Source organism: Monodelphis domestica, chromosome 3 (assembly GCF_027887165.1).
Source record: "Monodelphis domestica isolate mMonDom1 chromosome 3, mMonDom1.pri, whole genome shotgun sequence".
Lineage (NCBI taxonomy): Eukaryota > Metazoa > Chordata > Mammalia > Didelphimorphia > Didelphidae > Monodelphis > Monodelphis domestica.
The window spans coordinates 400,785,578-400,810,561 of record NC_077229.1 but is presented as its reverse complement, the minus strand read 5'-3'; the positions used below and the strand labels follow the sequence as shown (position 1 = coordinate 400,810,561).

The 24,984-nt window shown below is 37.1% G+C and overlaps 1 protein-coding gene across 5 annotated transcripts in view; it reads left to right on the top strand.

Annotated features, from left to right (window-relative positions):
• Positions 1 to 24,984, top strand: part of PLEKHG4B (pleckstrin homology and RhoGEF domain containing G4B) — a 353,991-nt gene that overhangs the window by 192,523 nt on the left and 136,484 nt on the right. For all 5 annotated transcript variants that reach the window (XM_056824353.1, XM_056824355.1, XM_056824356.1 and 2 more), the window contains one exon: positions 19,774 to 19,971. Coding sequence is in view for 2 of the 5 variants with exons in the window: in XM_007486754.3 (XP_007486816.2) it covers positions 19,774 to 19,971 (198 nt within the window). In the remaining 3 variants the exon portion in view is untranslated. The remainder of the gene's footprint in view (positions 1 to 19,773; positions 19,972 to 24,984) is intronic.

Here is a 24,984-nt window from a genome sequence, read left to right as displayed (position 1 = left end):
GGATAGAGAAATGGACCTGGAGTCAGGAAGATCCGAGTTCAAATATGACCTTAGACACTTCCTCACTATGTGACCCTGGGCAAATCACTTTACCTTTGTGTACCTCAGTTTCCTCAACTGTTGAACGGACATTAAAAGCAACTAATGATTAGACGAAATCATATTTGTAAAGCATTTAGCTCAGCACCTAGGACATAATAGATACTAAATAATTGTTTCATTCCTTTCCATCAGAAGGAAGGAAGGGGGCTGTTGGGTGGTTCAGTGAATTTGGAGTTGGGTCTAGAGATGAGAGATTCTGGTTTCAAATATGGCCTCAGACACTTCCTAGCTGGATGATCCTGGGTAATTCACTTAACCTCCACTTGGAACCGATACACAGTATTGATTCTAAGATAGAAGGTAAGGAGTTTAAATTTTATAAGAGGAAGGAAGTGTGTTTGATAGCTGTCCATCAGGACACAGGTGGCTATTGCATTTTATGTGAGTAGAAAAGAGGAAGGAAACCTATGATTTCATTGATTTAGGGAACTCCCAATAAGGAAGATCCCACTATCAATGCAGAGTGCATCTGCTTTTAATTGACAGCTTTAGAGATTTACCTGGAACACTGGGATGTTAAGCATTTGCCCAGACTGACATAGTCAATATATGTCTAACTGGAGATTTTCTTGACTCTGTGGCCAGCTTTCCATCTACTCCATGCTTCCTCTCTGGGAGAGGGATTTAATAATGTTACATGACAAACGCACTAAAGGGTTACAAAAGAAAATGATCTTTCCCTTGTTCCAAGAGGGATTGTTCCATGGTGGAATATTAGACGTGGTGGCATTTGAGTTGAGCTTTTAAGGGTGAGTAGCAATAGGGAAGTAAAGGCATTTGAGGCTCTTTTTTTCCTGTCAGGGTCATCAAGACATTACATTAGAGTTGGGGATGCAGCATGCTAGAAACAGCATAGTGGGATTTCTGAAGTCATGCTTCTTTCTCCCCAATCACATTAGGGGTCTGTGTGGCTTTCAGAGAAGAAGAGGAGCTTCACTGGATGCCCACTGCCACCTACAAACTGGCATGCTTGATTTAGATTCCCAGCTGGTGGGAAAATGATTTGATGTTACCAGAGTCCCCACTGGCTGCACCAAAAAAAAGTCACTAAATCTTCTTTTGGTTCCTGGGCCAATTTCAGCTCAACTCCAGTTCCTCAGTCAGAGGATGGAATGACTAAACTCCAGGTAGGGTGGTCAGAAACATAGAATATGGTCAAGTGCCATGTTTTCCCAGGTAGGCTAGAAGGGTCTGCCAAAAATGGACCATACAAATAAGCTCTGGATCTCCATGTCATTTATACCTTGATTAATATTTTGCATTCCTTTTCTGTCCTACCTCCCACCTCTAATTGTCCTACTAGGGCTCCATCTCCCTCTTCCTTTTGTAAGCATTGACCATGATACCCTTAGAGGAAGGACTAGTTATGATGCCAATACAGGATTTAAGGTCAATGAATGAATTGGAAACATTCATTGGGAATTAGTAGCACTTGAACAGGGTGGCAAAGTTCTCAGACAATCTTGAGTCCTGAAATATCACCACAGTGATGGGAGTCCCAGTGAACTAACCCCACCTGGCAATTTACTATTGCTGACAATGAGGTGATGATGAGAAATTCCAAATTCTGTTTCAGACACAGTACAAAGGAGGATTTTTTTTTAGGACCAATTATATCCTTGACCAACTTCTATGTTGCTCCCCTCTCCTTTGTTTCTATCATGACATTTGGGACGAAAGGGCAGAGTACCCAAGGGCTTAATGAGTTCACACTCTTTTTCTGGATTATTAATCACAAAAGGTTTGGTTTCAACCAAATGAGGCTAACATGGTACTGTTTAAACAGCTGTAGGACAGCAGGAGGAGCAAACCTTAAGCTTGGATACATAAACAATCTTTCAAAAGCATTAAGAGGGAGATTTGTTCTTTACCTCATTTGGGCCTGGTATCTGGTTACAGTTCAGATTTTCTTCCTGTTCTGGCCTCAGGTAGAAGAATATTAATTTTAGGAATATGAGTCTGATGAATAAGTCAAGGCCTAAATAGTTAGTGCGCTGTACCTTTGGAAGAGACAACCCCATTGATGAAATCTTATATTTATTCAGGTATGGAAGCAAGATAGTGTTGAGGAGTGAAATCATTGACCATTAGGCTATTTCAGTGAGATTTTCTACTTGAAAGGTCTTGTTCAGTAATTCCAAAACAAAATAATGAATTTTGATTGTCAAGTAGAAAATTCATCCTACTATGCTTTTTTTTTTTTTCTCGTGCAGGTCACCAATCCATATCAAGGTAAATAATGAAAACTTGGAAGAAAGAACTAGAAAGCTCTCTGTGCACACACTCAGGGCTATCTACCTGAAAAACCTAATTTGCTTACACTGGGGTGGCCAAGAATCTAAAATACACAAAAGGTTTGCCCATGCTAAATACAAGGGACCAGTACAGACAGGCAGACAAATAGAGCCCAGCTAGGCAGACAGGTTTCTGAATTACTTTAAAAAAAAAAAAAGAGGAAAAGTAGATTCTGGCTTCTATGCAAACAGGACGACAAAGATGGATATCAGCAAATGAAAGAATGTGATACTGTCTGCCATTCAGGTTCCATCTGTATCCCCCAGGAACAAATACTACTGTTTATAGCACCTGAGAGAGGATATAACCTGGTTAATAGCCCTAGGATAAACCTCCTGGAGAGAATGGCATTTCACACTCAACCTTGATGATTGCCCAGCTCAGATGCTTTTAACTAAAAAGGGAACAGCATGGGGAAAGAAAGAGAAGGGCTTTTCACATCTTCATATTTTAAAATCTGAAGTCCCTTCCTAGTAGCCAAAGGGACCCGAGAAAGTTCTGGAGAGCTAACCCCAGGGGCCACCTTTGCTGCCACATCTGCTGCCATCACTGTGTACTTGATTATGAAGTAGCTGAGACCAAAGAAGGCATCAGGTGTCTGTTGTTGTGTGACTTATGCCACTGATTAGCGGTCTCAACTTCTCACCTTCCATGTCTTCCAGAGTCATGTGGATGATCTACTCTAGACCATTTAAAAAATGCTTTCTCTGGGGCAGCTGGGTGGCTCAGTAGATTGAGAGTCAGGTCCTAGGTTCAAATTTGGCCTCAGACAATTCTCAGCTGTGTGACCCTGGGGAAGTCACTTGACCCCCATTGCCTAGCCCTTACCACTCTTCTGCCTTGGAGCCAATACACAGTATTGACTCTAAGAAGGAAGGTAAGGGTTTAAAAAAAATAAAAATAAAAAAATGCTTTCTTACTGTTGTTAGATTTTTTTGTGTGTGCCACTGCCTCCTTCCCATAAACTCTTAGAGTAGAATCTTCCCTTATAACAAAGGATAGTTTAGCAGAATAAATCAAAATGTTGACCATATTCAACAGTGCTTGTCTCATTGTGCACCTGTATCCTGCTGCCTCTACCAAGAGGGAAGAGATATGTTTTGTCTTCAGCCCTCCAAAGTAAAATAGTCATTGTATTTATCCCAGTTGTAATTTTTTAGTGATGCTTTCCCCTTTATAGTATGGAGGTCATTGGGTAAATTGTTCTCTTAGCCTTGATTCATTTTTCTTTGGATTTTATACAAGTCATTATAAATTTCTCTAAATAATTATTTCTTTTAAGGGGATAAGCTTACTTGACACATATCCCATTACTTTTATATGATAAAATTTGTTTGGCTATTTCCCAATGGAGAGAAACTCAGTCTGTTTTTGACTTTTGACCCTTTGGTTAGATCAGAGGGTAAGAACAAGTTAGTTACTTTCTTCTTTTGGTTAAACCAATTCATAGCTATAGAAAAGGTGTATTAGTTTCTACTCAGTGTATCTCTAAGTATGTTCTACTTTTTAAAAAAGCTATTTTAAAAAATACACACACCAATCTCCAATGAATTGCACCTGCATAAAATCCTCCTTTGCAACAAGGAAGAATGGCTAAATAAAACAAATGAATTCATTGATCAATTCTAGTAACATATGCCTCAGTTTGTGTCTTTATCCAATTACAGCTCTATGTCATGCTTCATCCTCTGTCTCCTGAAACATGATTGGTCAATGTGTTGATCAAAATTCTATAGTCTTTCATTATGATTTTCCTTTATATTATCAATTAGTCTACTTTGCCAGGAATGGATCTTGACTATCATTCTTTGACTGAAGTTTATCATAAATATGTCAGAGGTATTCCATCCATTGGCTTTGTACCTGAGCTTAGCTCTTAGAAGGGTCAAGAATTTCTTTCTAAGAATCCACCTACTCCATTATGTTAACCAATCACTAAGCATTTATTAATTAACTACAGTTTCCCAAGTAGGGTGCTAGGGCCTGGGGTTACAAAGACAACAATGAAACAGTTTTTGCCCTTAAAGAGCTTCTGTGGTGTGGGACAAGACAGCAAGTGCAGTAAAACCTTTTTTTTTTGCATGATCAATATGCTTCAAGACCCTTTACATAAGTTAAAAATTGCTCATAATAGTAAATTCCATTATTTAATAAGCATTTCTTAAACATACTCAGATACTTAATGACTTTTCTTAAATTTATCAAAGCTTCCAACATCACTACTCTTATACTTTGGGTCCATTATTAAACTAAATAGTATTAATGAAACAGCATTAATTAAATAAATTAATGAAACTGCGATGACAGACGCAATTTGTTACAAGTGAGAACTTTGGACAAAGACTGATTTGGGAACTAATGCATGGTGGGCAAAAAACAACATAATGATTCACACTAACCTCCCCCCCCCCCCCAACAAATGCTTCTCAGACTGTGACTGGGCAAATAAAAAATGACGTGGAATTAGAGTGTAATTAAAATTCATTCTCTGCATTTACACATCAGGACTCTTCCCAAGTGGGTAGGTGTCTTCTTTATTTTGCATGACAATCACACTGACATATCAATCTGTGCAAGGCTTTGATAAAAGAAAACCATTTAGAGACTACAGCAAAAGATCTTGAGGCATTATGTTATGGTAGTTTGAATTTTGACACAACAAAGTATTTTTTTATCTTTCAATGGGAGGGAAACTCCAGTCAATTAGGTCCTAGTTTTGCCTCTATCACTAACTAATTTAAAGGACCAGGGAATACTTCTCTTGGTTTTACAGGGTCATATAATTTTTTAAATTATATTTTAAATTCAATTTTATCTTATTTTCACTTTCAGACAGCTGCTTCTCTCTCTCATCTATTGAGACAGTAAGAAAAACAAAGTCCATTACCATTCTATATAGTCATGCAAAACAAATTCCTACATGAACCAGGTCCAAAAACAAAAAGAAAGAAAATATTCTTTAATATGCCCTCTGGCTCTATTAATTCTTTATCTAGAGGTGGATCTCATCTTTCATCATGAATCCTTTGGAATCATATTGGTCATTATGTTGATCAGAATTTGAAAGTTGATTATCTTTCAAATATTGTTATTATATAAATTGTCTTCTTGGTTCTACTTATTGCAGTTTGTATCAGCTGATATGTCTTTTCAGATTTTTCTGAAAGCATTTCTTTCAACATTTCTTATAGCATAGTAGTCTTCAATCATGTTTATATACTCTCACTTGTTCAATTGTTTCCCAATTGATGGTTATCACAAAATAGCCAATGCTTTGTATGACAGAAAGTGTCACTATCAATATTTTTGCATGTGTGGGCCCTTTTTTTCCTTCCTTGGTCTCTTTGAGGTATAGACCTAGTAGCAATATCACTCAGTCAAAGGATATGTATGGTTTAATTGCTTTTTGGATACAGTTCCAAATTGTTTTCCAGAATGGTTGAGCCAGTTTACAGCTTTACCAACTGTGCATTAGTGTATCTGTTTTTCAACAGCCCATCCAGCATTTATCATTTTCCTCCCCCCCCCCCCCTCAGTTTAGCCAGTCTGATCACTCTGGGGTAGTAGGGGCATAGAATTTAGAACTGAAAGTGATTATTAGTCAATGGATCCGATTCCCTATTTTTTTTTTCATTTTTTCCTTCCTTCCTTTCTTCCCTTCCTCTCCTAACCCCTCTCTTTCTTTCTTTTTCTTCTTTCTTAGGTTGGATCTCCCTCTCTCAACTAAACTGAAGTGCAGTGGGCTCAATCTCACTAATGATTGACTAATGCTTAAAGCTTTGACCTGCTCAATTTTCTGCCCTTGGCTAATTTGGTCCTCCTTAAGCAACCTGGTAGCACTCCCCTCCCCCAGTATCTCATGACATTAATGCCAAACTTAGTATGCATATCCAAGTGGCCTAGCCCACTGCAACCCAGAACCCCCAAGCTAAGAGTTCTGCCAGCCTCAACCTCCCTGGTAACTGGAATTACAAGTGTGTTCCACTGTGCCAGGCAACTTCATTTTACAGGTGCAGAAACTAAGGCCCCAGAAGATAAAACCATTGCAAGGACCAGAAATGGAATGCAGGGTTTAGCATTCTAAACCCAATGACTTTTTCTACTGTGTTATACTGTTTAACAATTTATTCAGCTACAAAATGAGGAATTTAGATTAGATCATGTTTAGGATTCCTTCCTACTCTAAAATTCTATGAATTTGTAATTCTCTGATTCTCTCTCTTGTTATGTTGCTTTTTTAGGGTAAGTGTGACTCTTAGGATTCAAGAGTTCTATACTGAATTCCCTACTGTAGCAATACACTTATAAAAAAATGTTTGGGTGTATAAAGTTAATTTGAGTATTTAATACTTTAAAAAAATCCTTCCTATTTCAACTCTCTAAAACTCAGGCTTCATTGTTATGATTTCAACACCCAGTGCAACCATGATGAAGTGTGAAGGAGGAAGAAGGGTAGATGGAATTCAACTGAGGCACCTGGAAACTGTATTTAATGACCTCATGAGTTTGAATCATGACGTTGCTTCTTTTAAGGTAGTACTATACTTCACTGGCCTCTAAAACTTTCGGGATCTCCCACAACTATCATTGAGGTCATTTTAAGATTGGAAGGAAGTCTTCTTCAAAGATAATTTCTGTACTATTACTCCCAGGACCTAGTCCTAGTTATAAAGCTCCTTTTATGATATAGCTGGGTGGTCCATTGTCTAGAACACTGGACCTGTGGTCAGGAAGACCTAAGTTCAAATCCAGCCTCAGGCATTTATTAGCTATGTGACTCTAGCAAGCCATTTAAACTCAATTCCTGTTTCTTCATTGGTAAAATGGGGATACCAATAGCCTAGGATTTGTAAGAATTAAATGAGATAATGTTTGTAAAGCAATTTGTAACACCTTAAAGTGCTTTGTAAATTCTATTTATTATTTAGTACTCTGACCAAGAAATTCACTATTCCTTGTTGTTGTGACCATCTTCATGAATTGAGGCAATCAATCTTGACCAGATCCTGAGCCCCACAGGATTTCAGTACACCTTAGTACATCCTGTTTTGCATTTCACATTTGCACACAAATTTATCATCTTCATATTCTCTGAAGTCAGTCAGGGCTGATATTATCTACTTTGTTTTTGGAACATATTTTAGTACCTTGAATTCTGTTACGTTCTGAATTTCTAAAGACTCCCTCTCTTCAAGATCTCATGGTTATTTTGCTATCTATTAGAAAAAGACCCAAAGAACTTTTATCGGTGTCAGTACTGCCCATCTGTAAAAGTTGTTAACTTTGGCATTTAGGAAGGGCCTTTCTAATCTTAGAGAAAACAGAGAATTACAGGTCAACAAACAATATTTATAAACTGCTCCCCTTCCTAATTGCCCCTCCCCATAGAAATAGTCTCAGCAACACCATGGAAGAGAGAGTAATTTAAAAAATTTAATTAAGTTACTTGTAGAAACAATTTTTCACAATTGTTTTATGACATTTTAGAATTCAGATTTTTTTCTGTCTCGGCCATCTCCCCCTCCCCAAGGTGGTAAATAGTCTGATATAGATTATACCAATGCTTTCATGTAGTACGTGTTTCCATATTGCTCATGCAGTGACAGAAGACATATATCACACATACAATAAAAAATACATGAAGGAAATAAAGTGGAAGATGGCTTGCTTAGATTTATAGTCAGACTCCCAATGTTTCCTTCCTTGGCCATGAATAGCATTTTGCATTATAGGTCCCTTATAGGTCCCTTGGTATTTTTCTTTAGTCCTCTATAGATGAACATTGTATATTTTTATTACTTTATACATTGTTCTCCTGGTTCTTCTCACTTCACTTAGTCTTTTCAGGTTTTTCTGAATTCATCCTGTTTGCCATTCCTTATGGCAGAGAGCAAGTGTTTTCCACTCACCTCCTTATATTTAGTGCCCTCTGTGTTTTCTTGAACTAACCCTTTGAAACTTCTGAAGTCCTGGAAATGATCTACTACGTTGGTTTATTTGGAGAGGGCAGGGCTGGGAAGGAACACATTAAATTAAAGGGGAAATTAAGTGGACTTTGCATTGGGAATGGGATTAAAATTTTTCCTTTGTTTAAATCACATTCCTGAATGTAAACCAAAAAATCTGTCCTCTATTGGTAGAGTGGAATGAGCACTGGATTTGGAATCCAAAGATCTGGGTTCAAAATGCAGCTTTGTTTAGACACATTACTTTATAAATTATAATTTCCTCCCTGGTAAAATGAGAAGATGAAGTTAAATAGCCGCTAAGGTGCCTAATGGCTCTCTGATTCTGTGACCTTGATAGATGCATTAAAGAATTACTTTCCCAGACTTCTAGCCTTTTCTCTGTTTCTAATTTGAAAAGTAACTCAATAAATTTAATCATCAGGGATTTATCTATATGTCCAAAGTAATTGTTACACTGGATTTGTACTTCAGTGGGTAGATTCATGTAGTATAAATGTGATAAGTCATCACACAAGTCAACAAGTTAAATGTTCTTTAAACCATTTATCAGTACATTTTACTAGCTTATGTTTTGTAGATAACAGTACTTGCAGGCTAGATTAGCAATCTAGTAAATAGCAAAAAGCTCTGAATTCTAAGCTGTGTGTGTGTGTGTGTGCACGCACATGATTGATTGAAATAAATATCCTGAAATATATGAGGATACAGTATTTTTTGTGCCAAGAAGGCAATTGACATAGTTCTTTGTGTTCTGCCATTCTTCTTCTCCCATGGGTATATGCTGGGAATTGGTAAAGAGTGGAATTAAATGATAAATATAGCTGATATAAATTAAAACTTAGAAGGGACTATTACAAGGGACATTTAATCTGTTGTCTTAAAATTTATATACTGACTCTTTCTGAACCCTAAAATGGGAATGGAAGTGATTAACTTTAAAAAATTTGTTTGTCCAAAAATATATTTTAGTCTGCAATTTTCAACAACTTCCTTAGCTCTTATCATTTTTGCACATGTTGCCTTGCTTCTGTATATTCCTCTCTAACGCAACATAACGTGAACGGAGCCCCTGCTTTCCTGCATTCCTCCTTTTGCCACTGCGTTCCATTGCCTTAACTACTAGAAGAGTCTGCAGAATCGTGGGGAGATGCTGTCATCCCATTTGTAGCAGCAAACTTACTCCCCACAGCTTTTTATTTGAGCACCAACTGTGTACTTAGAACCATGCTCCATGCTGTGGGGATTAATGCAAAAGAAAGTCTCCAGTATGTCATCTATCCCACATTAGCAGGGAATGAGTTGTTCCTTATAAGCAAATTTTCCAGATAACTGAAGGCTATTCTTTATCAAGTACTAAAACCCATTTCTTTGAACCTTAACATTTCAGTACAATGATCATAGCTAGCATGTAATGCTTTAGCATTTGCAAATCACTTTACAAATATCATCTCATTTAATCCTGACAGCAACTTGAAAGGTTGCTATTATTATCCCCATTAAAGACACAGAGGCTGATAGAAGTTAAGCAACTTTTCTGGGGTCCCACAGCTAGTAAATATCAGGTGTGAACTCTGGTTTTCCTGATTCCAGGTCCAGCACTCTGTCCATTGAACCATCACTGTCTTGTCTTTTTAAATAGATTTGCTTGCTTATTTATCTCATCCAGAACTATGATCTTCCTATAGTAGGGGATTTTCAGAATGGAAATATCTCCCTACCAATGCAGTCAGAGAACTGTTCTATAATGTATACTCTTCAAAGAGTTGCACTGGATACTGAGAGGATAAGAAATTTGCCCATAACTACAGAGCTTGTATCTGTATAAAATGGGACTTGAACACCCCAATCCAGCTTTCCATCCATTTACTAGGCTTCCTCTCAGTGAGTATTTTATTCCCCAAGAGAATAAACAAGGAGGGAGAGCCCCCTTTTGTTTGTTTTTCAGCAAGGCACTCCTCTGTAGCAGGGACGAGAAGTCCAAAATTACTTCCCATTTGCATCATATGCACTCCTGGAAGACACAGACCTTATTTAGGTCTTTCATTGTGTTTTCAATGCTTAGCACAGTCTATATAGTACATATTAAGCAATTGATCAATGCTTATTGACTGACTTGTATGATATTCAGGCTATAAATTAACTTGTATTTCTGCTATCATTATAAACATAGTAGGCAACATGATATAGTGCAAAGAGTACTTGCTCTAGAGTCAAAAGACCTGCGATCAAATCCCATTTCTCATATTCGGTGCAAGTCACATTACCTCGCTGGGACTCATTTCCCAAATGAGAGGGTGGGGCTGGATGGCTTCTGAGACCACGTCTATATTTCTGATCCCAAGATCTCTTCCTTTTCCAATTTGCTGTTCTTATCATGTACAGGCTGATAAAATCAAGACACCAAATTTACTCAAATTATGTGCAAAACAAGAGTAAAACAATTCTAAATGAGTGTGTATCTTATGAAGTGCATGAGCATTCATGTATAGGGATTTGATCTGGGCAGTAGGAGAAAGATAGAGTAGAATCATATTATTATGGGGCAACTAAGATCAATGGATTGAGAGTCAAGCCTAGACATGGGAGGTCCTGGGTTCAAATGTGGCCTGAGTCACTTCTTAGCTGTGTGACCCTGGGCAAATCATTTAACCCCTATTGCCTAACCCGTACTGCTCTTTTGCCTTGGAACCAATTTACAGTATTGTTTCTAAGATGGAAGGTAAAGGATTAAAAAAAAGGAATCAGATTGTTAGTTGGCCTCAAATTCTAAAGTGAAGATTTAGGATCTGATTCATTAGGCAATAAAGAGTCATTACAAATTCTTGAACAAAGGAGTTAAGTGACACGTATTGTCTAAAAAAAGATTAATTGGTGGAATGGGTCAATGGTCAATGGCTTGGATGGGGAGGTGGAATGGGAAATGGAGTCAGGGAGTCTGGTTAGAAAGTCACAGTCCAGGTGTGAGGTTAGGAGGACTTAAGCAATAAAGTGGAAACATGGAAAGGTGGGGGAGTATAGGAGATCACAGCTTTCCTCCAGTCCTGCCTCTTCTCCACGCCCCAAATACCACAGGAAAAGTGCTTTTGGTTTGGAGAAATAGCATGTCCGTGAGAGAGCCATCAGAGACTGTACACCTAATCACAGCTAGGAGGAATAACAAGAATAAACATCATACAGCACTTTAAGATTTGCAAACCATTTGACATATTAATTATAATGTTCAATCCTCACAACAACCTGATGAGTTAGGTACTGTTTGAAAGGATAGGGAAACTGAGGCTCAGAGAAGGGGCTTTTCCAGGTTCACAGAACTAGTTGTAACAGAGGCAGGATTCAAACCCAAGTTCTTTTGCTTCTAAGTCCAGTGCTCTTCCTGCTATACCATGATGGTGGGAAGCACCACATTTCTATGTGCTCACTTTTTTTTTAATTGCTATTAGCAATAACTACCATGTCCTTAGCCTCTTGTGAGAGTGTGAAGGAGGATTAGAATCACTAGGCACTTTTTTGCCCTTCTCCCCTCTCCCACACTCCAGAGGGGCAGCATGGAGCCTTAAGTTCTGGAATAATCCACTGGGTTAGGATAGTAGGATTCATTCCATGGAAACATGCCCACACAGCTGCCTGAAGAGACAATGGATGTGACGGTGAAGGTCATGGTAGCAACAACTATTCTAATAGCCTTTTAGAAATCTATCCAGCAACAAAACCTTCCTATTCTAGGCAAATGTTTCTGGTGTCATTTACTATTCCCATGGTAGCATTGACTCAGAAGCTCCATTATCACAGCTGTATATAAAAGCAACTTATTTTAATACTGGTCTGATGCATGGCAAAAGTCATGGGAGTAGATTTAAATAGAGGTCGCTGGATATTCAGCATGGCCACTCACAAATACAGGCTGCACTCCTAAAACGGGATCTCTTTGAAGGGGAAAAGTAGATAGGTCTACACTGAAACATGGAAAAACTCGGTTTGTAAAGGGAATCCTAATGTAAATCTCATTAGCTTTGTGATCTTGTGTTATTCAATTAATTTGTCTCGGTCTAAATTTGTTCCTCTATAAAATAAGGAGATTGGTTTGGACTGTATTTCTGATCCCTGCTAGCTCTTAAATTCGATCACAAATCCTTGCCCAAGATGAATGACCATTTTCTGATCTACCTATCTCTATCTATCTATCTATCTATCTATCTATCTATCTATCTATCTATCTATCTATCTATCTATCTGTCTGTCTGTCTGTCTGTCTGTCTGTCTGTCTGTCCAACTAGCCATCTGTCTGTTGGATCTGTCTGTCTGTCTGTCTGTCTGTCTGTCTGTCTGTCTGTCCAACTAGCCATCTGTCTGTTGGATCTATCTATCTATCTATCTATCTATCTATCTATCTATCTATCTATCTATCTATCTATCTGTCTGTCTGTCTGTCTGTCTGTCTTTTTATCTATTTATCTGTCTTTTTGTCTGTCTGTCTGTCTGTTTATCCATCCATCTATCTGTCTATCTATACACACATTTTGCTTAAAGCAAGCAATACCTGCACTCTGGTCTGCTAAACCTTTGGATTTATTGGCAGAAACAGACATTGAAGCTTTGCTCCTGGTTCCTATATATGGTACTTTGCCTCTCTTAGAGATTCTCCTTTTTACTCAGTTCATGAATTTATACTATCAAGGGACAGTAGAGGTCACCTAGTCTTGATCAGAAGAAAGTAGTAGATGGCATGAGCTTTAATGAGCAGTTAGATGGTACAGGGGACAGATTACCAGGCCTGGAGTCAGGAAGACTCATCTTCCTGAGTTCAAATATGGCCCCAGACACTTACTAGCTATGTGATCCTGGTCATGTCACTTAACCTTGCTTGCCTCAGTTTCCTCATTGGTATCTGAGTTGGAGAAGAAAATGGCAAAGCACTCCAGTGTCAAGAAAATCACAAATAGTTGGATACATTTGAAACAACTGAACAATAACAACAACAACAACAACAAATAGACTTTAAATGAGGATAAAGAGCAATAGTTCTAGTTTAATGTTCCAGAAGTACCATTGACTCAACCCTCATCTGCACCACTGGCACAAGAAGAAGAGGGAAAAAGTCAGGCCTTCTTGGAAGAATTACAGGATTTAGAGTTAGAAGAGACCTTAGATTTCATCTAGATCAGAAGTATTTAGCATGTGTCTTTTAAAAATGTCTTTTTATAACTTTTTCAAAATAGCTGATTTCCTTTGTTTTTTTTTTGTTTTGTTTTGTTTTGTTTTATTACTTTGTGCACTTAGAAACATTATTTCAGGAAGGAGTCCACAGGCTTTTCTAGATTGCTAAAGAGAGTCCAATTTAAAAAAAAATTAAGAACTCCTGTTCAAGTCCAGCCTCATCATTTTATAGATAAGGAAAATAAGGCCCCAAGAAATGTGATGACCCCAAACTTAGGTAGCTGGTAAGCAAAAGCAGACAGGGCTCAAAACCAGGTCCTCTGATTATACATTAAATGCCTTTTCCTAGCCTCTCCTGCCTCCCATGTACCACATTGCTCTGATGTTCCTTCCAGACTTGTGAGAGGATTGTAAGAGGATCTCCCTCCTCTTCTGCCTTTCTTAGCTCCCCTACGTATCTCTTCCCTGGCCAATCTGCCTCACTGGTCTTCCTGCAAAGCAGACTAAGTTCTGGCTGGGCACCAGATGTTCTGAGAAGGAAATCAAATCACAATTCTGTTTTCTACTTCATCTATGACAGACTAAATTGAGATTGAGCTTGTTTAAAAGCAATTATCCTTGTCAGAGGAACAGAATATTAATTTTCTCTAGGAGACAGCTTCAACAAACATTCCCAGAAGCTTCAAGGCAAACAGAGGCATAAACAAGTCACAGCTGCTATTGGAAGTCAATGGCACAGTTTGCCTAGCCCATTGGAAAGTTTCTCTTCCCTTCACAAAACCCCCCCCCCCCTTAAAAACCGAGGCATAGTAGACTGTGGTAAGAGATCTCTTTGTAGCAGAATATACGTTTTCAGGGCACTTGGAAAACTCAGAATGTCATCCATTCTGAAAACATTATGTCCCTACTTTGTTCAAGGCACTGTGCTAGACATTGGGAGAGATACGAAGTTTAGATAAAATTCAATTTTTCTTAATATATAATGTTATCAACTGTGGATGTCCTAACTATTATATGCAATGGAAAAACCCATTGTAACTCCTAGAGACTTATGACGAAAAAGGCTATCCACTGCCAAAGAAGAAACTGATGGAGTCTGAATGCAGAGTGAAGCCTTACTCTTTTCCACTTTATTTCCTTCATGATTTTTTTCTTGTGCTTTCTTTCACAACATGACAAACAAGGAAATATATATTATGCATGATAGCATAAATATAATCTATATCATATTACCTGCTCTGTCTCATGGAAGGGAAAGGAGAGTACATGGGTAGCAAACTGTCAGAAAATAATTATTAAAAATTACATCAATATGTAATCTGGAAAGAAAATGTAATGAAATTTTAATCAAATTTTTATCATAATTATCATCATCATCATCATCATCTACCAGCACTTTGTCTATCATACTTTAAAGTTTGCAAAGTGATTTTTGCACATATTCCCTTCTATAGAGCAGCCATGGGGATTTTCCTAAAGCCCCAATCTAATGATGTTACCTTTCTACTGCTTTGAGGTTCAGGGAGTAAGGTGATTTTTTCTACTGGACACAAGACTAGTAATTGTCATGGCATTTAGTCCAGTATTGGGAAAAGCCACAACAAATAAACTCTACTCCTTATTGTCTGTAGAACAAATACAAACTTTTCTATTTAGAATTTAAAAGCTTCTCACAACTTGAATTCAACCTACTATTCAAGAATTAGTGTTTATGACTTCCCATGCGATTATTCAACCAGACTGGCTTTCTTTTTTAAATTTTATTTTAAACTTTTAAATTTTATTAATAAATTTCTCCATAAGTTTTCTGAAGTTATATGATCCAAATTGTCTCCCTCCCTCTTTTTCCTCCCCCCTCCCAGAGCTGGCAAGAAATTCAATCTGGGTTATACTTGTAGTATAACTCAAAACATATTTCCATATTATTCATTTTTATAGGTGAATAATCTTATAAAATCAAAACCCCAAAATATACACAAATAAACAAATGATAAATCACATGCTTTCATCTGCATCCTTACTCCCACAGTTCTTTCTCTGGAGGTTGATAGCATTCTTTTTCATAAGTCCCTCAGAATTGTTCTGGATCATAGTATAGTAGCAAAGTCTATCACATTTGATCGTTCCACAATATTGTAGTTACTGTATATGATGATCGTCTTTCCAGCTCTTAATGAAATCATCCTCTTCATCATTTCTTACAGCACAATAGTATTCCATCACTATCATATACCAAAATTTGTTCAGTTGTTCCCCAATTGAGGGACATCCCTTTAGTTTCTCATTCTTTGCCACCACAGAGAACAGATATAAATATTTTTGTACAAACAGGTCCTTTCCCATTTTTTTTATCTCTTTGGGATATTGGCCCAGCAGTGGTATTACTGGATCAAAGGGTATGCATGCTTTTATGGCCCTTTGGTCATAATCCCAAATTGGCCTCTAGAATGGTTGGATCAGTCCACAACTCTACCAGCAATGCATTAGTGTCTCAGTTTTGCCCAAACTGGCTTTCTTAATGTTTTCCTCACAATATATCCTGGTATTTATTTTGTGTTTGCATATATATATATATATATATATATATATATATGCATGTATATGTGAGTGTGGGTATGGATACCCATGTATATATACACATATGTGGGGGAGGATGTGGATAGATAGAGATGAATCTTCCTGACTCTAGCCCCAGCACTCTTATCCCCTGCTTGTTGACTAATATGTTATTTCATTTGATCCTCACTATAACCCAGTAAAGGGGAAATTGGAAATAGCACTGACTCTAGAATCAGAGGACTTAGCTTCCAGTTAGTGACAATTCATGTGTGATTGGGCAAGAAAGGAAGGGAAGTAGAGCTTTTAGTTTCTTCAGTTCAAAAATAAAGGAGTTGAATTAAATGGTCTTGGAGATCCTTCTTAGCTCTAGATCTATTATATTATGAATGGTACCACGAGTTATTTGTATCTCTACTTTATGTTATTTTAATTTTTAAAGCTTCCTTTTTGTATTTCTATTTTATAGAAGTGCTGAGGTTCAGGGAGTTAAGAGATTTGTCTGTTGGACACATAAGTAGTAAATATTGTGGAACTTGGTGAAATATGGAGAATAAAATAAATACAGATAATTACTGTAGATTTCACTCCAGGGGAAATCATGGGTGGGACATTTTGACATACTGGTGTGATTTGATGGGGTACATTATGGTGTGGGTCTTTTTTAACTGAGACACACACAGGTATATTCATATGACTATTGGTGGGAGCATCTTCATATTGCAGAGCTCAGGTCTGTGCCATGGGGCAAGGTTATAGGCAAAACTAGGCTAAGATAATATGCATGGCTAGTTGTTTCAATAAGAAGGTACCGTGTTCAAATATCCAATAGAGTTGTCTGACATCAACATGGATTCCTTGATGTTTAAGAATCATGCAAAAGCAAGGCTCTAGTAAAGAATGGAAGCCCTAATCTCAGAGAAAGGACCTCAGGGGTCTGCGAGTTTTTAAAGGAATTCTGTTTTTCTTAACCTTTTGAAAGTCTGAATCCAAACCTACTGGGGAATTACTCCCCAATTATAGTGTTAGTTATTTGTTTTAAAGGCATTTAGATGTCGTGTTTTCATTTTTTTATGCTATTGTGCATTTACCTCAAGGCTTTGGAACGTTTTTTTAGATAAACTGCCTATGTTGATTATAATAGCATTTGCAAAATAAAAAATAACCACTCTTATCTGACATCATCTCTCTTAGGTCAATATTTCTTTGTTCCTGTGTTCCCCTGTTTTTATCTCCCCCTAATCCTTTTTTCCTTTTCCTCGTTTCTAACTCTTTAATTTTATTGCTAAAGCTTAGCACTAACATTCTTAAAAAGAATATTGAAGAGAATGTTATGAGTGGATAACCCCCCAGGTTTCCAGGTTTTCTATGTTTACTCTTTTCAAATAACAAGCACTCATTTTATTTCCTTTTCTCTTCCCTGCCCCCATTGATAAAAAGAAAAACAAAACTCTTAATGTCAAATATGCGTAGTCAGGCTACATTGATTCTGAATAGATTGCTCTGCCTTTACAAACCTGGGATTACTGGGGTAAAAGAGAGAGATGGGAAGTTTTGTTTTTGTTTTTTTTTTTAGGAATAGTCTGCAAATCAGGTGAGCAACTAGAATGATTTTCCTCATATTTTATGGAGAATAAGGGACCCTGACCTGATATTTGAAATAGGTAATCACCCATCTTTGAGCTTTTCTGAGAGTCTGTGTATTCTCCTGGATTCTGCTATATCTCTCTTCTAAGGTCATCCTATTTCTTCTGATTTCTTCCTTAGCCAAAAGGACCTTCCTTACATCTGAGACTGGAACTTGGGCCAGTAATCTAGTCAGCAGTGATTTTAAAAAAAAATCATACATGACCATGTTTTGCTTTCCCTAAAAAAAAAAATTCTTTAGGAAAAATCAGATGAGGGGACACATATTTAAAATTTGGTTTCTTATTTTTTTGATCCTCTGGATTTTCTTAATACAGTGCTTTCTAGTCTTATATTTCTTTTCCAACAAAAATATATCTTGTGGTATTTCCTCAGGAAATGCCCAAACTCTAAAAATAGCATTTTAAAATTATATTGTAATTTTGGGGGGAGCAGCATTCCCTCCTTACTGGGAAAAAAAAAAAACACAACCTACTGCAACAAATTGCTATGGAAAGATTTAGTTGACCTTCATGAACTATGCCTCCTGTCTACTTCACCAATAATGTTATTTTTGAGAGGGAAAAATGAGCCACTACTGAAACTGAAATCCATCTGCTACCCATAAAATTGTTTCTCTACCCAACCTAAGAGCTAGGTTTACTCTTCCTGAGCAGCATTAAGAAAGAAGACACTAAAAAGCTATCCTTAAATTCTAGGATTTTCTATCTCACCAAATTTTAATGATCATCTAATCTAACCTCCTCATTTTAAAGATGAATAAACTGAGTGCAATATAATAATTTATGGGCAGTTAAGTGGTACTGTAGAGCATAGAGTGCTGGGCCTAGAGTTAGGAAGACTCACCTTTGTGAGTTCAAATTCGGCCTCAGACACTTACCAACTATGTGACTCTAGCTGAGTCATTTAACTCTGTTTGCCTCAGTTTCTTCATTGATAAAATGAGATGAAGAAGGAAATGACAAACCTGTCTAGTATTTTTTTGCCAAGAAAACTCCAACTGGGGTCACAAAGAGTCAAACACAACTGGAAAATGATTAAACAAGAAAATATAGTAATTTGTCAGAAGTTGTACAGCTTGTTAGTGGCAGAACCAGGGCTAAATTCCAGGGCACCTAATTCTGATTGCCGTGTCTTTCTACTAAACTACACTGCCTCCTCTGGAAACATTCTATTCTGGTGAATGGAGAATTGGCCTTGGAGTCAGGAGAATTGGGTTGAGTCCCACCTCTGCCACATATTAGTTATGTGAACCAGGACAAATCATTTAATTTCTCAGTGCCTCAGCCACTAAATTGCAGAACCAGTACTAATGTGCTATGATAGAGGGAGCTTTTTCTTTATCAAAGAAATCACAGGTCCAATGTTTCCCTGCCTCCTCCAAAAAAAAAAAAGTAGTTTAATAAACATTGAATGAATGAGTGAAATACGTCTAAAACAAACATTTGACTGTATCCACAACAGAGTAATTTGTAGAGACATAGGAAGGAGCTAGATGGTTATATATGGAAATATATATAGTGTATGGATACACAATTTCTTCGCTCCTTTGCTTGAGAGTCATATAATTTTTTTTAAATCTCAGTAATGTCTTATTTTTCCAATTTCATGTAAGAACAATTTTAACATTCATTTTTCAAAACTTTGAGTTTCTAATTTCTCTCTCTCTTCTCTCTCCAAATAAATGTTTAATGAACAAATTTGATCTAATGAAAACTTTGTTAGAAAGGCAGTGTGTGCTTTGTAAAGGTTTCCATGAACATTAAACTTTTCTTTAGCATTTAAAACCCTTTATCTCAGATAGATGAGTCTTTCCAAGATGCCCTTTTTGGAGATTGACAACTTATTTTGAGTGTGACAGAGTAATGAATCTAGGGAAAATCCATTTTAATATGGTTTAGTATTACAAAATCTGTAGGATAAAAGCTAACAGAGCTCAGATAGCCCAAAAGGGAGGCTCCTCCAATGGCAGCATTTTTTTAGGGTTCTTTGTGCCATTTGAAAGGTATGTATTTGAGGGTCCCTAATCACTGTTCTTTTTATTTCACAGGATTCTGAATCCCTTGACACCTACATTCAGAACACACTCTCTGCCCTGTATCCCCCTTTTGAGGCAACAGCTGCCACTGTCCTGTGGCAGCTTTTCACTATTGTTGAAAAGCTGTATGGAGGAGATGGTCTTCGTTGCCTGATTGATTTCCTTGTTCCTGCCAAGAGGATCTTGCAGTGCATTCAACAAGAAACTTGCGTAAGTCTAGCTCCTTTGGCCAGAACAGAGGCTTTCTATGTCCCTGACTGGGAGAGAAGAGATAAGGCAGAATATAATCTCTTAACTGGAGAGCTTTTTTTGAGCCAAGAGAAGAAATTTGGGATAAGGGAAGAAGACAAATGTTAGGCATCCAGTGATAGTGACAATAGACAGTTTCTAACCTTTTAAAACTGGGCCAGAAATAAGAGTTGACACATAATGCTTAAACTGCTTCCTAAATGTTGCTAAGGAAAGCCATAGAGGATGTGAAAAAGGAGAATGTTTCTCTAAAGAAACATCCCCAGGCATTCAGGAAGAGAACCAGTTCTCAAAGCTGTGTCCTACATCTAGGATGCAGTTACTTTTGCACCCAGGGCCGTGGCTTTGGGATTGTTTGTTTATTGTTAGTAAAGATCTTTCAGACTTGGAGAGTGGGGCCCCAATGGACTGCTGAGTAATCTTAGCTTAAGGTATCTCTAGTTCTAACTGGCTAGCCTATTTTCTTGAATAACTGATCCATGATTCCCTATATCCATTACATATTATGCATATATTAAATTATAATATTATATTATTAAATTAAAATGGGCAATAGGCAGCTACTATGTTGCTTCAGAAGACTCTGATCTTGTCTCTCTCTGGTTCCATTACCAACTTTCTTCCTCATGCCTTTTTTTGCATCACAACTGGCTCTTCTGTCAACATATTTCTTTGAGTTCAATGACCAAGTCAGCAAGCATTTATGAAGCTTCTTGTGCTCTAGACAAGACTGAGTTTGACTGACAGCTCCTAGATCCAGCAACATTTGAACCATGCCTTAGACCTCCCCCCGAACGTATAAGGGAAATGTATACAAAAGACTCCTGACAAATCAATCAATCAGCATTTATTAAGGGTCTGCTTTTTGCAAGGAACTGTACTAAGCTCTTGAGTGGCACAGTGCAAAGAACATTGGTCTGGCATTAGGGAATCTGGGGTCAAATTCTATCACTGCCACTTATTATCTGTGTGAACTTGGTTTCTCTGAGCCTCTATTTCCTCAAGAGTAAAATGAAGGGGTTGGACAAGATGGACTCTGAGGTCAATAATAGTTCTAGGTCTTCAATCCTATTTACAATTCCTCATACATATAAACCTTTAATCTCATAGAATTCCCACTGGGAACAAAGGAAGGATCATTTCATCACAACATTAAAAAAATTTATATTTAATTTTAATTTTACTTTTTTCTCAACTACCTGTAAACAAACATTCTTAATATTTGTTTTTCTAATGTTGAATTTAAAATTTTCTCCCTCTCTCCCTCCACTCTGTTCTCCCTGAGAAAACAAGCAGTTTGATATAGCTTAAATGCAAGTGCACTCATATAAAACATTTCCATATTAGCCATGTTACAAAAGATAATGCAGACCAAAAAGCCCAACAGTTTAAAAAGTATGCTTTACAACTGCTTGACTACAGGGGTGGAGGGGATATGACTGAGGAGAGACTCTAAATGAACACTCTAATGCAAATTCCAACAACAGGGAAATGGGTTCTAGTCAAGAACACATGTGATAACCAGTGGAATCATGCGTCGGCTATGGGAGAGGGAAAGGTAGTGGGAGGGGGCGCGGGGGGGAAAAGAAAATGATCTTTGTTTCCAATGAATAATGTTTGGAAATGACCAAATAAAAATTAAAAAAAAAGATAAAAAGTATGCTTTGTTCTCCATTCTAACTCTACCAGTCTTTCTTTTTTCTTTTTTTTAAATAAACCTTACCTTCTGCCTTAGTGCCAGTTCTAAGACAGAAGAGTGGCAAGGGCTAGGTAATTGAGGTTGAATGATTTTTCCCAGAGTCATACAACTAGGAAGCCCCCGAGTATAGATTTGAATATCAGTTCTTTCTCTGGGTAGACAACATTTTCCACAGTAAGTCCTTCAGAATTGTCTTGGATCATTGTATTCCTGAGAATAACCAAGTCATTCACAGTTGATCATCCTTACAAAATTCTGTTACCATGAGCAATGTTCTTCTAGTTTTATTTACCTTTTCATTGATTCGTGTAAATCTTCCTGGTTTTTCTGAAATCATGCTGCTTTATCATTTCCTAAAGCACAATAGTATTCAATCACAATCATATATCATAACTTGTGCAGCCATTCCCTAATTAATGAACTTCCCTTCAATTTCCAATTCTTTGCCACCACCACAAAAAGAGCTGTTATATAAATATTTTTGTACATACAAGTTCTTTTCCTTTTTCTTTGATCTCTTTGGGGAAAAGACCCAGTAGTGGTATTGTTGAGTCTTAAGGGTATGCACATTTTTATAGTTGTTTGGGCATAGTTCTAAATTGCTCTCCAAAATGATTGGGTCAGTTCACAACTCCAACAACAGGTCACTGGTGTCCCTATTTTCCCACATCCTCTTCAACATTTGTCACTTTCCTTTTCTGTCATGTTAGCCAACCTGATAAGGCTGAGATGATACCTAAAGGTTGTTTTATTTTGCATTTCTCTAATCAATAGGGTTAATAATTTAGGGCAGTTTTATATGGCTATAAAAAGCTTTGACTTCTTCTGAAAACTGCTTCTTCATATCCTTTGACCGCATGTCAACTGGAGAATGACATATTCTTATAAATCCAGTTCTCAATATATTTGAGGAATAAGGCCTTTATCAGAGACACTTGTACTAAGGTTTGTTTTTTTCCCCCCCAGTTTCTTGCTTCCCTTCTAAACTTGGCTACTTTGGTTTTGTTCCTACAAAACCTCCTTAATCCAATGTAATTAAAATGATCCGTTTTATAACCCATAATATTCTTTATCTCTTCTCTGGTCATTAACTTTTTTAATCCATAAATCTGATAGGTAAAATATCCCATCCTCCCAATTTGCTTATGATATCTCCTAGTATGTTTAAGTCATGTACTTTTTTGGAACTTAGCATATGGTCTAATACCTGTAAATGCTTTCCAGTTTTCCCAGCCATTTTTGTCAATTTATCCCAAAATCTTGGATCTTTGGATTTGTCAAATACTAGAATGCTATGGCCACTTGCTATTGGATATTGTGTAAATATATTATGCTGAACCATCATTATATTTCTGAAGTAGGACCAATAATTTTGATGATTAGCCCTTTGTATTATAGTTTGAGACCAGATACTGCTAAGCTACCTTATTTCATATTTTTTCATTGATTCCTGACCTTCTGATTTTCCAGATTAATTTTGTCATTGGATTTTCGAGCTCTAAAAAATAATTTTTGGTAGTTTGATTGGTATGACACCGAATATGTAAATTATTTTAGGAAGAATTATAATTTTTATTATATTGACTTGGCCTACCTGTGAGCTATTAATATTTCTCCAGTTACTTAGAACTGACTTTATTTGTGTGAAAAGTCTTCTGTAATTTTGTATTGTGTCCATCTGAGTTTGACTTGGAAGGTAGATTCTTAAGTAGTTTATTTTGTCTTCTGTTATTTTTTTATAGAATTTCTTTTTCTTTCTCTTCTTTCTGGACTTTGTTGGTAATATAGAAATGTTAATGATTTTTGTGTGTATATTTTATATCCTGAAACTTTGCTAAATGTTAATTATTTCAATTAGATTTTTTTGTTGATTCTCTAAGTATACCATCTTATCATCTGTAAGGAGTGATAGTTTTATTTCCGTATTTGCTTATTCTAATTCCATCAATTTCTTTTTCTTGTCTGATTGCTATAGCTAGCATTTCTAGAGCAATATTGATTGATAGTGGTGATAATGAGAATCCTAGCTTCACCCTTTTTCTTAATAGAAAGGTTTCTTGATGCTTGCTCTTGATTTTAGATAAATACTAGTTATTATTTTAAGTTAAGTGCCATTTATTCCTATGCTTCATCACAGCATTTTTAATAAAGTGTGATAATATCAAAAAAGATAGTACTAAGCAAAGATTGAAAAGGTTAGTCAGAATATGAAAATGTTTTGCGTGATTTCATATGAATAATTTATATTATATATCTTGCCTTTTCAATGGGTTGGGGAGGGACAGGAGGAAAGGAGAGAATTCAGAGCCTAATTTAAAAAGTGAATGTTAAAAATACATTTTTTTAAAGAAAAGGTTAGCAATATGCTCAGTTTTGTCCTCTGGATTGGAACAATAATTGGAATCACCGAGGGGACAGAACTCTCCTTTTGCATGCCTCCAGGTTTTCCAAAACAACCCAAATCATTCCTATATGTGGTCATAGATCTCATACCCTGGGGGTGGAGTGGGGAAGGGGGGGGGGACTCAAAGCTTAGAAAGTTGTGCAGATGGCACTTCTAACCCAGGAATGGCTTTGGGCTACTTAACCCCAAAGAGAAATACCTGTGGATGGGGAACCAGAAAGTAGAAGAGTAAGTTCAGGTAAACAGTAGAGCAAGGTTCAGGTAAAAAGAAGTGATTGCCACAGTGCAATGAGAGTCCCCCATTGACTCTCAGAATTGGAAGAGAACTCAGAGGTTGTCTTGGCTTCTGTGACAAATGTTCCTACAGTCCCTGATTGACAGGAGAACTCACTACTTCTCAAAATGGTCCATTTCAGTTGGGGACACTAGTAATGATTAAAGAGCATTTTTTTCCTCCCCTGAAGCATAAATATGCCTTTTTGTAACTTTACCTTTTGCTCCACTTTTTGTTCTCAAGAATCTAGAAGTCTCTTAATGGAATCCTCAGACATTTGAAAACTGTTGCCTTCTTTCCTGGGCCTTTTCTTCTGCAGTTGAATCATCCCTGTTTTCTTCAATAGACCTTTCCTTATAATTCTTCTCTAGACACAATCCAATTAGAGGCACCTAGAATTCAACACAGTACTCCAGAGAGGACAGAGCAAGATCCAATGGGAGAAAATGATGGTGGCTTTGACAATAACAGAGAAGCTGAGAAGGGGGAGGACTTGAGAAGAAAAAGAAGGAGTTTTGCTTTGGATATGTTGAATTCAAAATGCAGGGGACATCCAATAAGTAAATTTGCATTACTATAGCTCAGGGAAAAGTTTAG